This window comes from Monodon monoceros, unplaced genomic scaffold (genome assembly GCF_005190385.1).
Source record: "Monodon monoceros isolate NGI ecotype Baffin Bay Population unplaced genomic scaffold, NGI_Narwhal_1 Super_Scaffold_16, whole genome shotgun sequence".
Lineage (NCBI taxonomy): Eukaryota > Metazoa > Chordata > Mammalia > Artiodactyla > Monodontidae > Monodon > Monodon monoceros.
Window position 1 is genome coordinate 8,430,679 of NW_021703772.1, and position 15,961 is coordinate 8,446,639.

General features: G+C 55.7%; 1 protein-coding gene across 1 annotated transcript; it reads right to left on the reverse strand.

The window, feature by feature from the left end:
- Positions 1-8,975: 8,975 nt before the first annotated feature.
- Positions 8,976-14,468, reverse strand: B3GNT7 (UDP-GlcNAc:betaGal beta-1,3-N-acetylglucosaminyltransferase 7). The gene is made up of 3 exons (XM_029224459.1): positions 14,284-14,468; positions 13,265-13,365; positions 8,976-11,371 (listed from the first exon to the last, which is right to left on the reverse strand). Exons 1-3 carry the CDS (start codon positions 14,395-14,397, stop codon positions 10,177-10,179), a joined length of 1,410 nt encoding a protein of 469 aa, XP_029080292.1. The 5' UTR covers positions 14,398-14,468; the 3' UTR covers positions 8,976-10,176.
- Between the last annotated feature and the right edge of the window lie 1,493 nt (positions 14,469-15,961).

Sequence of the window (15,961 nt, forward strand, 5' to 3'; positions counted from 1 at the left end):
TTGATTAATTAATTAATTAATTAATGTGGCTGCGTCGGGTCTTAGCTGCGGCACTTGGGATCTTCCCTGCAGCATGCAGGATCTTTTGTTGCGGCACGCGGGCTCTCTAGCTGAGGCACGCAGGGTCTAGAGTGCATGGCTCAGTTGCCCTGCGGAATGTGGGATCTTAGTTCCCTGACCAGGGATCGAACCTGCGTCCCCTGCACTGGAAGGTGGATTTTTTACCACTGGACCACCAGGGAAGTCCCATTTGGTACTTTGTTATGGCAACACTAGCTGAATAATACAATATCAAAATTTAAATTGACCTGGAAATTTCACTTGCAGGAATTTATGCTACAGTTAGAGTGGCTCACGGGTTCATGAGCACAGACAAGGATATGCAAGCTGTACTGTTTGTATCATTCAAGGTTTAATCAGGAAAACAGAAGCCACTCCAGGTATTTCAAGTAGAGAGGGATTAATACAGGGAAATGGAGACTTGCAGAAGCATTGGAGGGGTTGGGGGAGGAAAGGACAGGAAGCCACTGGAAGTGAGGGGATGGCAGGGAACGTGCCACCAATGATCCCAGGTGCCAGCAGGACCAAAGCAGGGGTTCCCCAGGAGGACACCTGGAGCTGCTGGAAGCTTTCACTAAGGGTCTCAGCTGCCCACAGCACTGAAGTGGGGGTCTTGCAAGGGGGACCCCAGAAGCTAAGGAAAGACACCAGCGATGATTTTTGCTGCTTACCCATAGCTGCTTCTCAAGAGGAATGGCTTCTACTTCCTTCAGCCTTCTGAATCTGGTGAGGGTGCCCCTCATAGGCAGAATTCAGCCTAGAACATACTGGAAAGGGATTCTGGAAATTCAGAGGAGATATACAAGGGGATAGAGATGATGTTATGTTACGATGATCTCACATGCCATGGAGCAAATAAACCCGTGCACCCCAGCTGCCGAGCCTGCGCTCTAGAGCCCGCGAGCCACAACTACTTAGCCCAGGCGCTGCAACTACTGAAACCCGCGCGCCTAGAGCCCGTGCTCCGCAACAAGAGAAGCCACTGCAATAAGAAGCCCGTGCCCTGCAACAAAGAGTAGCCCCCGCTCGCCGTAACTAGAGAAAGCCTGCGCGCGGCACGGAAGACCCAAAGTAGCCAAAAAAAAAAAAAAATTATCTACTGTTCATCTATTATTGTGGTAAAATATGCATTACGTAAAATGTACCATTTCAACCTTTTTAAAGTGTACACTTTACCGGCATTAAGTACAAAGACAATGTTGTGCAACCATCATCACTACCCACCTCCAGGACTTTTTCATCATCCCCAACACACAAATTCTGCACCCATTAAACACAAACCCTTCCCTCCCCGCATCCCCTGGTAACCTCTATTCTGCTGCCTCTATGAGTTTGACTAGTCTAGGGACCTCATATAAGTGGACTCATACAATATTTGTCTTTTCTGTGTCTGATTTATTTCACCTAGCATAATGTCTTCAAGTTTCTTCCATGTTGTAGCATGTACTATTCTGTAGCAAGTTCATTCCTTTTTTTGTTTTTCTTTTTTGGGCCATGCCGTGCGGCATGTGGGATCTTAGTTCCCCAACCAGGGATCAAACCCGTGCCCCCTGCAATGGAAGCATGGAGTCTTAACCACTGGACCGCCAGGGAAGTCCTGCAAGTTCATTCCTTTTTATGGCTGAATATTATTCCATTGGACATATACCACATTTTGTTTATCCATTCATCTTGATGGACATCTGGGCTATCTCCACCTTTTGGCTATCGTGAATAATGCTGCTATGAACACTGATGAACAAATATCTGTTTGAGTCCCTGCTTTGAATTCTTTTCGGTGTATTCCTAGAAGTAAATTTGTTGGATCAAATGGTTTCTGAGGAACAGCAAAATGGTCTGCATACCCACAAGTGGGATTGCTGGACATATGGTAGCTCTATTTTTAATTTTTGAGGACCCTCCATACTGCTTTTCATGATGGCTGCATCAGTTTACATTCCCACCAACAGTGCACAAGTGTTGCCTCTTCTCTACATCCTCACCAACACTTGCTATTTGTTGTTTTTTTGGTAACAGCCATTCTGACAGGTGAGAGGTGATATCTCATGGTGGTCTTGATTCGTCAATTTTTTTTCTTAAGGAACAACTTTTGGATTTATTTAATCAATTCTACTGCTTTCAAAATCATTAAATTCAACTTTCTTTTTTTGCGGTACGCGGGGCTCTCACTGTTGTGGCCTCTCCCGTTGCAGAGCACAGGCTCCGGACGTGCAGGCTCAGCGGTCATGGCTCATGGGCCCAGCCGCTCCGCGGCATGTGGGATCTACCCAGACCGGGGCACGAACCCGTGTCCCCTGCATCGGCAGGCGGACTCTCAACCACTGCGCCACCAGGGAAGCCCAACTTTCATTTTTATTGTGTCTCTATTGTTTCCATTTTCTGGCTTTGCTTTAGTCTGTTTATTTATTTTTCATTAAAAAAATATTTTTTGGCCACACCATGTGGCTTGTGGGATGTTCCCCACCAGGGATTGAACCTGGGCCACAGCAGTGAGAGCTCCGAATTCTAACCAACAGGCCACCAGGGAACTCCAGCTTTAGTCTGTTTTAAAGTTCTTTCCCTGAAATTTTGAGTTGAAATATTAGTTCAATTATTTGTATTATTTTTTTCGTAGATAATGAATGCATTTAAAGTTATTAAATTTCACAGTGTTCAACTGCTTTAGGGCCAAGGCCTAACACCTTTGAAGTCATAATGACATAAATTGGTGTTATCTTCATAAACATAATTATGTGGTAGCCCTGATTTCAAAACAATCTGCCTTTATAGCTTTTATTTTCTCTTTGGCGCACAGTTATTTAAGAAAGAGGCTAGGATTGTTGTCATTGTTCTTGTCATTTGGTTTACTTTTGTGGGTAATTTCTGTGGTAAAATTTTCTTGTGCAGAAAGGACGTACGTGCTGAGCCTGGTACAGAGTTTGATATGAATCTTTGATTCAGTCCCACTTCCTTGCTGGCTGCCAACCAAGGCCTGCTCTCAGCTTCTAGAAGCTGCCCTCACACTTTGTCACTTGGCCACCTCCATCTCCAAGTCAGCTATTGTATGTGGAATCCTTTTCCTGCTTTGAATCTCTCCAATTTCTCCTGCTGGCAAGAGAAAGCTTTCTGCTTCTAAGGGTTCATGGGATTAGATCGGGCTCACCCAGATAATCTCCCTATTTTAAGGTCAGCTGTGACATACAATGCACTGTAGTTATAAGAGTGCTACCTCATCAAACATGAAGGTTCCTGGGAGCAGGTAGGACGTCACTGGGGGATGCTGAGTGTACTGTGGTTCACAATGGCTCACAAGTCTTCATTATAAAAGACACATTTTTATCAGTAACTCTCTATTAAGTGCCAAAGAACATAGGTTCAAATTACATAAAACAAATCTAGTAAGAAATGTTTGACTAGGTCTGGATGTGCTGGGCTGCCTGATTTGAGTCTGACCTTTCAACCAGCAGCTGGTTTCAGCTAACTGCAGGTGGCAATGGTGGATGGTCAGCTGTTTCCAGACCTGCCTCAAAGTTTTCCAGACCATTTGCATGGGTTCAGTATGGTGGTCAACATGCAGCTTTTGCAACCTGAGTGCAGATCTGGCAAGTGGGGAGGCTGCCCTGTGCCTTTATCCTGGATGAGCAGCTGGATCAGACCAACCCTGAAGGTGGCTGCCCTTGGCCTTTCACTCATGTGAGCCAGCAAATTGCTTTTAAAGTTTCAACCAGCGTGAGACTTCCCTGGTGGTCCGGTGGCTAAGCCTCCACACTCACAATGCAGGAGGTCTGGGTTCGATCCCTGGTCAGGGAACTAGATCCCATATGCATGCCGCAACTGAAAAGGTCCCACATGCCACAAGGAAGATCCCACACGCAGCAATGAGGATCCCGCGTGCCGCAACCAAGGCCCGACGCAGCCAAATAAATAAATTAAAAAAAAAAAATGAAGTTTCAACCAGCTTGAGCTGAATTTTATGTCATTTGCAATCAAACTTATCCTAAGTAAGGCTGGCTATACGTCAGCTTTTATAGCATACGGATTATTGTATCAGTTGTCGAGGAGGGCTTAGCTAGTAAACAATTACAAGGACAGCAAGCTGTTGCCAGGTATCTAAGGCCTTCCTTCTGACCTCAGAAGGCCTCTGAGGGTGGGCGGGCCAAGGCGATTTCTGTCAAGAGGCTGCACTCATGCTTGGTGAGTAAAACAAGAATCATTCCTCGAGGTGGCCCTGAGGGCCTCAAAGCCATCTCCCTCCCTCCAAGGCCACCGTGTCTGTCCGAATATTGGCCTACGTGTATCTCCTAAACTTTACCCCTCAACTAAGTGATAAACGCTCAGGGTAGAAAGCCTTCTTTATACAGATAAGCTAAAAGAAAAGGATAAACCCCCTGGGATCCCACTACAAGGAAACAATTCCTATTGTACAGTCTGGCGTGGAGATTTCCGGCATTTTTGAGGCACACATGGCCTGAGGTACCGCGGATAACTTGGGCTACAAGTATTCCAAGTTACAGATTTCACGGAACAGCTCTAATCGTCCCTCCCCTCATTGTCACGATGTCCAACGTGGTCGGCTGGGGGCGATCCCCGCCCTCTCCTGGCATCGCTCTGGCCCCGCGGACGCCTCCAGCCCTCCGGCCCCGCCCCGCGCCCTGGATCTTCGCAGGGCCCCGCCCACGGCCCGCTGCTGCGGAGCCGGCGCAGAGGGGTCTGCCTGCAGCCGTGCGCCCCTCGCCCCTCTACGGCCGCGTCACGGGCCAGCAGGTAGGTCTCACCGGGAGATGCCGCGCTCCTCACCTCCTAACCAGGTCCCCGGGATCCGGTGGATTCCGCCACCATCCACCCCTGTCTCCCCCACCTCCGACGGCAAAGCGCGATTGTCCCCACTAAAGCCTAGGTGGTTCAGCGATGGCCTCTGGGTCGCGGGTTGGGCTGACCGCCCTCCGACGCCTGCACCCTTTGTCCAGCCTGGGGCGGGAGCAGGAATTCCGGGCATTCCTGTTAGATTTGGCACCAGAGAAAAGCAAAGCGCGAGGAGATTCCTGAGCGGTCACCTGCGGCTCTGCAGGGTCAGGTAATCCCCGCCGGGGCGCCCGCCGGAGTCACCTGGCCAACTGTTTAAAACACCTAGACTAGCGCCCGCCCCCGAGGTTCGGATGTAACCCGCCTGGGTTGGGCCCTGGACGCAAGCGTTTTTCCAAAGCTCCCGGGGGCGGGGAGGGCGGGGGGAGGTTGCTTTTCAGATGAGTAGCGGGGCTGAGCCCCTCCGGAAAGGATTGAGCTCCAGGCTCACCTGGAAGGTGTAAAATTTATTCCGAGATGCAAGTTTTGTATCAGAAATATACGCAAAAATTGCATTCTACTCCATAATGTGTCTGTATTCGTTTTAATATAGAAGCAAATGTAAAAGATACTTTTCAGAAAAAGAAACTCCTAACTCCTACAGGTATAAAAATGAACGCGAGGTAAAGATTTATTTTATTCATAAGAGGGCAAGTGGATGCTATAACTGGTTCACAGGAGACTTGTCAAAATGCACAAATTTATATGGAGAGAAGGAATTAAATTGCAAACGGAGGCAAAACTGGTTTTTCCATAGGGGGGAGAGAAGTTGCTGGAAGCTCTCGCTTCCTGCGATTTTTTTATTATTATATTTACAATGTATTTCTTAAAATTTTTTATTTAAAAAAATCTAAAATTGAAGTATAGTTGATTTACAAAGTTGTGTTAGTTTCAGGTGTCCAGCAAAGTGATTTAGTTTTGTGTGTGTGTCTATATATAGATATATTCTTTTTCAGATTCTTTTCCATTATAGGTTATTACAAGAAATTGAATATACTTCCCTGTGCTGTCCTTGTTGTTTATCTGTTTTATATATAGTAGTGTGTGTATGTTAATCCCAAACTCCCAATTTATCCCTCCCCCACTTCCTGTGAGTTTAAAAAAAGGTGCAGAATAGCTCCAAGACCATGAACTGGGCTAGAAGCAGACAGCTTGGGGGCTGTGCTTTAAACAGTGCATAGTGTTTCGCTGCAACAGAAAAGTTTTTCTTCACAATATTTGAAAAAACTACCTGGAAAACAGCCTTCTTACAGTGTTAATACTGCTGGGCTCCCCGAAACCCAAAATACCCAATTTCCAATCACTCATGGGACATCACATTTTTCTACTTTTGGGGCTTTGGGGCAAAACCCCACAAATACACATGGAAGTTAGTGGGTGAAGGGTTAGGTGCAGAGACCTGAGTTCAAGTAGTGCCCTGTCACACGATACCTGTGGGACCCTACTCTTGGGAGCCTCCATTTCTTCACTTGACCGTCGTATATAACAGTGTTCCAGAAGCTTCCCTCCCTGCTTCTTAGCTTAGGTGGACAGAGTAAGTCACCTCAGAACAGGCTTTCTTTGTTAAGGGGAGGTTTCTTTGAGTGGTCTCTTTAGTTATGTAAATGTGGCAAAGAGAGCACCCACTGCCCGGCGGAGAGCAGACCGGACCTTCTGTGGCCTGACAAAGCTTCCTCTTCCCAAGGCCCCTAGGAATGCAGGGCTGGTGGCTGGGGAGGAGGGGAAGTGTCTTGCATTTGAAGCTCAGGGCCCTTGGGGAGGAAAGGGTTTGAGACCCACCTCCCCCCACCCCTACCTGTTCCCCAGGATCTGATTGAGGAGTGACTAAAATTTACTGTCAGGGAAGGCTTGGAAAGTTGCTTCCCAGGGACAAAGAGAACCTGAGTGCGTTTGTGGGGCTCCCCAGGAGACTGTGTAACCGACTGGGAGTCTCGGGACCCAGCACCCCTAGCTTGCTTCTTCTCTTTGGGGAAGGATGGCAGCGCTAGCGAGGGTGATTAAGAGAGTCACTCTGTGTCTGAAGCGTGCGCCCCGCTACAGCCTCTGCCAGGAAGATAATGCCTGAGGGTGCATGGGACTGGGGTGCGGGGGACCGCGTTCCGCCGTGTCACCGTGTCGGGGGAGAGGCAGCAGCTGAAGAAGGCGGCTCAGACTTTCCAGGGAACACGCTTTGGACTAAGGATGTCCTTGAGGGTCCAGACGATTTAGGAGTGAGTGGGCTCCAAAAGGGAGAGGTAGCATTTTGTAGGGAGGAAAGATAATTTTCCCTCTACCCTTCTAGGTTGTTGGTGGAGACTCCTCCCTATAATAAAAGACACATTAACAGGAGAAAAACAAACAGAAGTTGAATAACATGCATACCTCTTATATGCACGGAGGATACCCAGGAAAACTCTCCGAAATGGCCCAAGCCACCACCTTCAATACCATTTTCGGCTAAAGACTGAAGAAAGATATTGTGGGGTGCAACACCAGGACGCCCCGCCCAGCTCCTCCCATCTCCAGCACTGCCCACCCGATGCCCCACTTTTCTGCACTTCTGGACTGCTGCACGTGTTCCCAGCCTGGACTGTCCTTCCTTCCCCTTCCACCACAGGCGAGCGCCCACTCCTCCTTCAAGATGCAGGTGCTCCCCGCCCTGTGCTGGGGGTCCTGTTACACCAGCCCCTTCAGGTGGGCTCCCCGCACTTCCTTCCTTCCTTCTGCGGTGCTAACGTGGGCGCCCCACCCCTTTCCCAGCCCTCTCTGCCAGCCCAGCCTGGGCCCCTGAGGTTTGAAATGGGGTCAGGAACAAGGGTCCCCCATGGGGCAGAGCCTGAGGAAGTTCCCATGCTGGAAACTTGCTGCTCCCACTGAGATCTCCCTGTGCGTGCGGCTCAGCTGGAGAAAGAGCGAGCCCAGAGGAAGGGGTGTGCCGCCAGGGGCCCCCGCCCCGCTCCTCGTACCTCTCTCTCAGGATCGAGTCTGAACACCCTCCTGCAACCCAGAAGGCCTGAGATCCCCAGCAGCCTTCCCCTCTCACAGCCCTGTTCCAACACCTGCAGCCTCACCCACCGCAGCCCCCCGCACTGCAGAGGGGCTCCTATCTGCTTCGGCATGCACCCACCTGTCTCCCCTCCACCTGCCCAGCATCCTTCAGGTGGCAGCTGAACACAAAGGCTGCCTCTGGACCCCCACCTGGGCCTTGGGTCCAGTGGCCCTTCCACCTCCATCTCCTGGGTGTCCCTCCATGGCTCTTGGCTTCGCTGGACTGAGCCCTGGGTAGGCAGAGACCCCAGAGCCTCTCCCTGCTTTCTGCAGCCCCTGGCTTCAGAGGGTGAGGGATGGACAAACAGGGCTAGCGACCTGTACAGTCACAAGGCTCCGCCTCAGAAGGGCCCTGTGCCCAGTTCAACTCTCTGCTGTGCCATCATGAAATTCTTAACATTCTAAGACAGTGCATTACATTAGGATCTAGCCATTCCTCTCACTCACCTGGAGGAGAGTCCTAGCGTGGGCATTAATAAGTAAGTGACCCTCTCGGGGCGTGTGACCCACTGGGCGCAGGCAGGGAGCTGCTGTCTTGACCACTACAGCCCCAGTGCCCCTTCTCCTGCTGGTGGCTGCCCTTGCCAGCCTGGAAGTACGCAGTTTAGGCCGAGGTTCCCTGCACAGTGCGGTCCCGCTCACACCAGACCCCACACAGGCACTGTTTCAGTGCCGCTTGTCAACCTTACCAAGGCTCCAGGCTGGCTGAAGGAACGTCAGGAAGCCCACCAGGCCCTGCATGCCCCCGACCCAACCCCACTCGCTGCAGCGCCGGCCTCGGGGCGTCTCTGGCCTGGCGCTCGCTGGGAACACTCTGCGGGTGGCAGGTCTCTCTTGCACCCCGCTCCCCACCCAGGGGGCGTCTTTCTTGACTCTGCTTTCATCCTGGCACTCAGCTCCCTCTAAGGTCCTTCAAAGGGTCCTTGTGTACCCACCAGCCAAGAACAAGTTACGAGCTGTGTCTTCAGAAATCTCCAGCAACCTTGGCCCCAGACAGGCCCTCCGACGGAGATGGCGACAGGAACTTTCACACCAGAAAGAAAATCAGTCCCCTTTTATTGAGAAAATAGAGTCGACCCCTCAATCTTTTCCCAGGTGATTCGATCCTGATACGAGGTGGCATCCTTATGCAGCCACCCCCAAGGACCCCTGAACCTGAGTGGGGCGGCTCACGAGGGCCACGCCATCCCTTCACAGGGGCGAATGCTGGTCTGCTTAGGCCCTGCAGAAGCAGGCGTGCAGGTCGGGCAGGGTTCTGGAGCGGGGCTGGGACAGGCACGGGGGTGCCGGGGCAGGGTTGTGGCTGTGGGTAGAAGAGTGGCCGAGGCAGGTCGTGTCTTGCTGAAATGAGGGAAGTGGAGGGAAGAACACCACCTTCTCCCGAGGCCTGGCACCTTCTCCCTCCAAATTCTTCATAAATAAAACTTCACATTAGTAAAGGAATGTCCACTTCCAGGGTCGAACCGGCTGGTTTCCGGCTGGGGAGCCAGGCCTCACGGGGCTGCAGGAGGGCCCTTGGCTTGGGCTGGTTGGGCAGCACCGTGACTGCCCGGGCCGGAGCACTGCTCTTTGGCCCTGCGTCAGGGGGTGAGGTGGGGCTGCAGCCCATCCAGAGGTTCTGAGGATCGCTGAGGTAGTCAGAGTGGCCGGTCATGCTTCCAGACAGACGGGAGCTGGAGGGAGCGTCACAGGACGCAGCTAGGAGTGAAGCCAACTGGGAGTAGACTGGGCAGCCAAACCCCAGGCAGGCCAGGGGGCGGGGGTGTGCTGAGGGCCTTCTGAGGCTCAGTCTCCAGGAGACCCAGGGGCGTGAGAGGGCCTGTGTGCCTGCACAGGGCTAAGCTTCTCCTGAAAGGGCTGCTTGGGACCGTGGGGAGACTGAGGCATTTCACAGGAGAAGGTGAGAGGGCAGCCGCAGACCCATCCAGGGGCAGGTCTAGCCCAGGTACCTGAGCACAGGGTTCCTTCAGAGGCCACCAGGGCCTCCCACCGGGTCAGAGGGAGCCAGGCCACAGACCCAGGTTAGGAGGGCTGCCAGGGGCCAGTGGCCTTGCTCCCCAGAGAACTGTCTCCAGTCTGGGCAGTTCCAAACGTTCCCGGGCCTCAGCTCCGGCTACCTGCACCCCACCACACCTGGGGACATGTAAGGCCCACCCCTCCGCCTCCCCGCGGAGACCGAAGGCTGTGCCCTGGCCTCGCACTTGCAGCCTCATGCCTTCCGGGGCTCGAGGGCACACGCCTTAGCCTACCCTGGCGGCCCGCCCGGTGTCAGAGCACCTGGAGCTTGCGGGAGCAAGTGAGGTTGCCGTGCACCAGACCCCACATGGCAAGCAGCTCAGTGGGCAACAGCTTGTGCACGACGAGCATGGAGCGGAAGAAGCAGGGCTCCTTGTTCATGCGGCTGTTGCGGTTCCGCGAGATGCCAAACGTCTTGAAGCCCTCGTGGGCCGTGGGCCGCACGCCCAGCACCTCCAGGCACATGCCCAGGAACACGTCGTCGATGGGGTAAAGCTCCAGGGTGTCGCAAGCGTGGTGCAGGCGCCGGGCCAGGCCCCCGGCCATAAGGAAGCCCCCTCCGCCTGCGTACGGCGGGTAGCTGGCCTGGCTGTACAGGGCCCCGGGGATGTAGTATTTGTTATCCTTTCTGCGGATGGGCCGAGCATGCTGCAGGACGTCACCCACAAACAGGTCTTCCTGGGGCCGCCGGTCAGCCAGAAATTCCAGCAGGTTGGTGGGGTTGACGAAGACGTCATCGTCGCCCTTGAAGATGAAGCGTACGTCGGGGCAGTAGATGTCAAGCCACTTGAGGAAGTGGATCTCCTTGAGGGTCAGGTTGAAGAAGCTGTCAAGAAAGTCCCACTGCAGGATGTCCCCATAGATGCGGTCCTCGTAGGCCAGCAGCTGCTGGTAGTGGGCCCTCTCCTCCTGCTTGGAGGCTGTACCCAGCAGGAAGAGGGTGTGCACGGCGCCGCGGCCCCGGCCCGCCGACTCCTGCTCGCGGCCCCAGGTCTGGCGGATGGCCTCGCGGCGGTCGTGCTGTGTGATGACGGACTTGACAACTACCAGGAGATAGACGTCGCCGCTGCACTTCTCTGGATGGTTCAGCAGCATGGGGAAGTATCGGCAGTGGCGATAGAACAGAAACTGCTGGAAGTGTGGCTCCAGGCCCTGGAACCAGGGCTGGTGGGTCAAGTTTACATTGGCTGAGCAGTTAGTGGTGGTCACATCCCAGGCCTGGGGCCCCCGTGAAACCATGGGTGTGAGGGTGACCGCATCCTCCCGGTTCTTCCAGAAGCTGTCAGGGTTCACCAGGTGTCCGCTTGCTTTCTGGGCCTTCTGTAACCCGAGGGTGGGTAGCAGGGGCTCCTGCAGAAACTGGCTGGGGGTCAGACTGCGCTGGAATACTGTTACAGCCACAAGCAGGGCCAGCGACAGGCACACACTCTTGTAGATGGTTCTCTTCCTTGGGGGGGGGGGCGGGTAGTGAGGTGGGGAGAGGATGGTACAGAGGAGAGAAGAAAGGATGAGTCAGTCCCCTTTTACAGAGGTGCAGTCCCAGATGGGCAAGTGGACCCTGGACACAGACTCAAGTCCCTGGGCCCCTGAGCGGTCAGAGGAGGGTCCTGCTTCCTCTCTCATCCTGACCTCCCTCCTCTAGGACCAGGGGAGCCACACAGCACAGAGCTTAAGTACAAACACTGTGGAGTCAGGCTGCTAGGATTCAGATTTTGGTCCTGCTAATTACAAGCTGAATGGAGAGGTCCAGTGGGTCTCCCTTAACCTCTCCGAGCCATGATTTCTTCTTTTCTGAAATGAGGATATCATGCAATTGGAGTGCTAGCTGCAGTGCCGAGCACACAGTGGGTATGGAGTCAGGGGAGTGCTGTGATTCCCCGAGGATGACCTCTGCCCTGCTCCCCACCTCTCCCCCAGGCACCCCCTTTGCTTTGTGCAAGCCTGGTGAACCATCAGAGTACACCTGCTCAAAAAGTGTGGGGGACATTGGGGAGCCTGCTCTAACTTGGGACCTGAAGAAGCCTGTCCCTCCCCCGTCCCCCTGCATCCATGTGACCCAGCAAAAAACAACAGCTCTCATGCTCGACAGAGGCCTGAAAATGGGGCGAGCATCTCCTAGCATGCCCACTGCCCCCATACGCGCACTAGGAGAGGTGAAGTCCCCCAGCTCTGCTGCTTTGGGAAGGGCGCAGCTGTATCCCCACTCTCCAGGGTCCCTCATAACAAGTTAACCTCACCACACCCCTTTCGGAAGCAGAAATCAGTTTTTTCTTTTCCAGGAGTGCTCGCAGAGCTAGAGCCAGGGCCCTGAGTCCCTGGACCCTGAACCCTTGGACCCCAGGACCCTCTCTCCTCAGCTCACACTCTGGAGGTGGCCAGGCCACCTGCCATATACTCTCCTGTGGAGACATAGGAGCTGGGGACTCCGGTAGGGGGGCGGGGGGCAGGCCAGAAAAGTGTAGCCTCACAGGGCCAGCCCAGCAGGGAGATGGCCCTGAGTGCCAAGAGGGGAGATATGGGAGAGACAGACTGTGAAGTGGTGAGACAGGAACCAGGTGGAGCAGCCCGGAGTGGCCTCAGGACCGGCTGACTAGGCAGCAGGCACCTGGGGCGAGTGAAGGCTGAGCCCCACGGACGGCAGTTTTCCATGGGGTCCCAAGATTTCCTGGAGGAAGACTGGATCCTCTCAGGTGCTGGGACAGGGATGTGACCCAAGACCGGATCCTCCCAGGGGGTGGGAGCGGAGTGCTCCGGGCTGGCTTTCCCACCCTGGGGGTTTCGGCAAAGCCGTCCACACCCCAGGTCGGGAGGCCAGACTGGAGGAAGTACAGAGGGGGTCATCCCCCTCCACTCCAGGCTGGTTCCACTTGCACCACCCCACTTCATTTGTGGGAAAAAAGCCCCCAACGGGAGGAGAGGAGAAGGGGATAGGTGGGCAGGCGGGAGGCACGAGCTCCCCGGGAGGAAGGAGAGCCACTCGGAGGTTGAGGGTAGAGGACCGGGGTCGCCCAGGACGCAGGAGGCCCTCGGAATGGGGGACGGGACCCAGCTGCCGGCAAGACCTTGCGTCGCTAACTCCCCGGGTGCGGGAGTGGATGGGCGTGCCTCGGTGCCCGGGCGTAAGGGAGCAGAGGGGCCGCCGGGGAGGGCTGAGCGCACGGGCCCCGCGGTCCCCGGTCGCCGACCGGCCGGTGCAGGCGTCGCGCACAGCCGGGCATCTCCGGCCACCGCTGTGCCAGCCCATGTGTGCCCGGGAAAGTGAGGCCAGCCCGGGACACCCAGCGGGGCATGCCTCCCCGCGCCCCCAGCCCGGGTCCCCCGGCCCGACGGCCCCACTCACCACAGAGACATGGCGGCCCGGTCCAGGGCGGCGGCGGAGCCGGGCGCGCGGATCGCAGCTCTGGGCACCGCGGCTCGGGGACGGCGGGCGGGGACCTGGACCTGGATGGGGACCGGGACGGGGGCGGGCATGGGCGGAGGCCGGGACGCGCCCCCGCCGAGGCTTTCCTCTTCCCCGCGGCCGGAGGAGGGGCCGGGAGGGTAGGCGTTGGCACAGGTACCTTAACCCCTTCGGCGCCCTCGGCCCTCCATCCCCGCGGCCGCGCGCCGAGCCCTCAGCCCCGCGCAGGGCGGCAATTACCCATTTCCCGGGGTTGGCGCCCGAGCCCCGGGAGCGCCCGGAGCCGCCCAGGATCACTCGGCCCGAGCGTGAGTGGCCGAGTCAGGACTTCGGAGCCCACGAGGGTCACTCACGCCCCCAGGGACGCGGTTTCCCCCGCGGGGCTTCCCTGGGGTCGCCGGCCCCTCTGGACTCTTGCGGACCGGGACCCCACCCACCTCCAACCTCCCCAGGCGCGCGGGGCCCAGCCATTTCCCTCCGGCCCCGTCCGGACTTATTCTGGGTGGGGGAGGCAGAGGCAGACAGGGCTTCCTTTCCCCCCTCTGTTTCCCTCTGCCCTCTCCCCTAACACCCCCCGGCCCCCCCACCCCCGCACCTAGCTACCTAAGGCTGGGTCTACCGAGGAGAGGGACTGGGGCTGGGAGAGCAGAAGCCCGCGCAGAGGTCAGGGGGAGGCCGGGCTGCCTGGGTGGGGACCCCGGCCCAGGCCGCAGCTCAGCCCTGAAACCTTCTCTGTGTCCCCGGACAATAGCCCTCTCCATCTCTGGGGTCCTTCTCGCCTCTGGAAGCCCCTCCTCACCACCAAGGAAAGGCCTCTCTGCCGGCCCAAACTTCCTTTTCATCCATCAACAAGTATTTCACTCGAAACCTTTTTTGTCCCTAAGCCTTTATTAATCTGTTTGTGTACGACACACCCAGGGACTCCTAGGGAGTGGGCTGCACAAAGACAGAGAACTCACAGGGGCGTTCTTGGCCCGGGTGGGTCTGGGGTGGTGGGCGTTCCATCCAGGTGACTTCCAGAATCCTCTAACAGGTAAAGTCTGTCCTAGCCTTGTTCCATGGTGAGGTCCCATCACTGAGCTTACAGTAGGGCCTCAAAAAGGCCCACAGTAGGGCTTCCCTGGTGGCGCAGTGGTTGAGAGTCCGCCTGCCGATGCAGGGGACACAGGTTCGTGCCCCGGACCGGGAGGATCCCACATGCCGCGGAGCATCTGGGCCCGTGAGCCATGGCCGCTGAGCCTGCGCGTCTGGAGCCTGTGCTCTGCAACGGGAGAGGCCACAGCAGTGAGAGGCCTGCGTACCGCAAAAAAAAAAAAAAAAAAAAAAAGGCCCACAGCAGTGAAACAGAAGCATTTCACAGTCCAGTAAATAACAGCTAACATTCATCAAGCAGTGCAATATGCAAAGCACGGTCTAGGCCCCTGCGTGAAATGACTGAGTCCTAGAGGCTGTTATTATTACCACTTTACAGAGGAGGAAATGGAGGTGCCTGCCTCCAGTGGGTCAGGTCTCATAGTAAGCAAACCCAGGAAGCCTGCCTGGCTCCGGAGGCAGACCCTTTTGCCCTTCACTCAGGGAAAGCAGTGACAGGGAGCAACTTCCTGCCAAGGGGCCCCCAGGGAGGCCAGGAGGCCTCCAGGCACAGTCAGAGGCACATAGTAGGGAGCCTAAGGAGGCTGCTCTTTCACAGCTGGACCCCAGGCCCCTGGGGCTCGGTGAGGAGCCCTTGCTTTAAGGCTCGAGGGCCCATTGGAGGGGGAGGAGAAAGCCAGCGCTCAATAGAATTTTTCCTGGATGTTGCAAGCCTCAGGGAGAGACTGTGAAGGGCCTTTCAGGCAGAATTCCAAAGGAGAACCCTGGGGCCAGCGCCTTAGTAACAGCCCCTCCCAAGTACCAGAGCAGGAAGAAGGTCTGATCTGCAGCCCAGAGCCCCCTTGGCCTGTCAGCCTGTTGTTGAGGGCCACCCACAGTCCCACTGGCCACCCATCCTGCAGGGCACCAGGTAGTTCACTGCCCAGGCTTCTGTGTTCTCTTGCTTTGCCCTGCAAGTATGACCTTGAGGGAGGGCTAGTGCTGGCCTGGCTGAGGAGAGTCCGCCCTGCCTCAGCACTGACCTCTCACCTGGAAGCTGCGGGGTCTTTTTAGGAGCCTAATGAGGGGTGGACACAGTGATCTCTGGGAAGGGGATTTGAGCCCAGGGTTAGGGACTGGAGGGGCAGTGTCGGGTCTGTGGGTCTGCACTTCCTACATGTCACCGGGGGCAGGTGGCTTATCGCCCTGAGACCTGTTTCCTGGCAGCACGGAATTACAGAGATGACGCATGTGAAGCTTGATCAGTGCCTCCCGCGACGTGGCGAGCCAATCCATAGGCCCCAGAACCCAGGAGGGTTCAAAGGTGATAACGGGAAGACCGCCGCCAAAAGCAGCAGAGTGCTTGCCAGTGGAATCTGGTCCATTGAGAGGAACAATTTGTCATCATGGATTCATTTGATCTGTGCCTCGGTCAAACTCAGCCTGGGAAATGGATGACAGTTAAATACTCGGTGCTTGACTCTGGGGTGGGAGCCAGGCCAGCCCCTGGTCAGCTTGCACCGTCAGTCTGCCAGGCTCCCCTGGGGCTGCTTGGGCCTGTCCCTC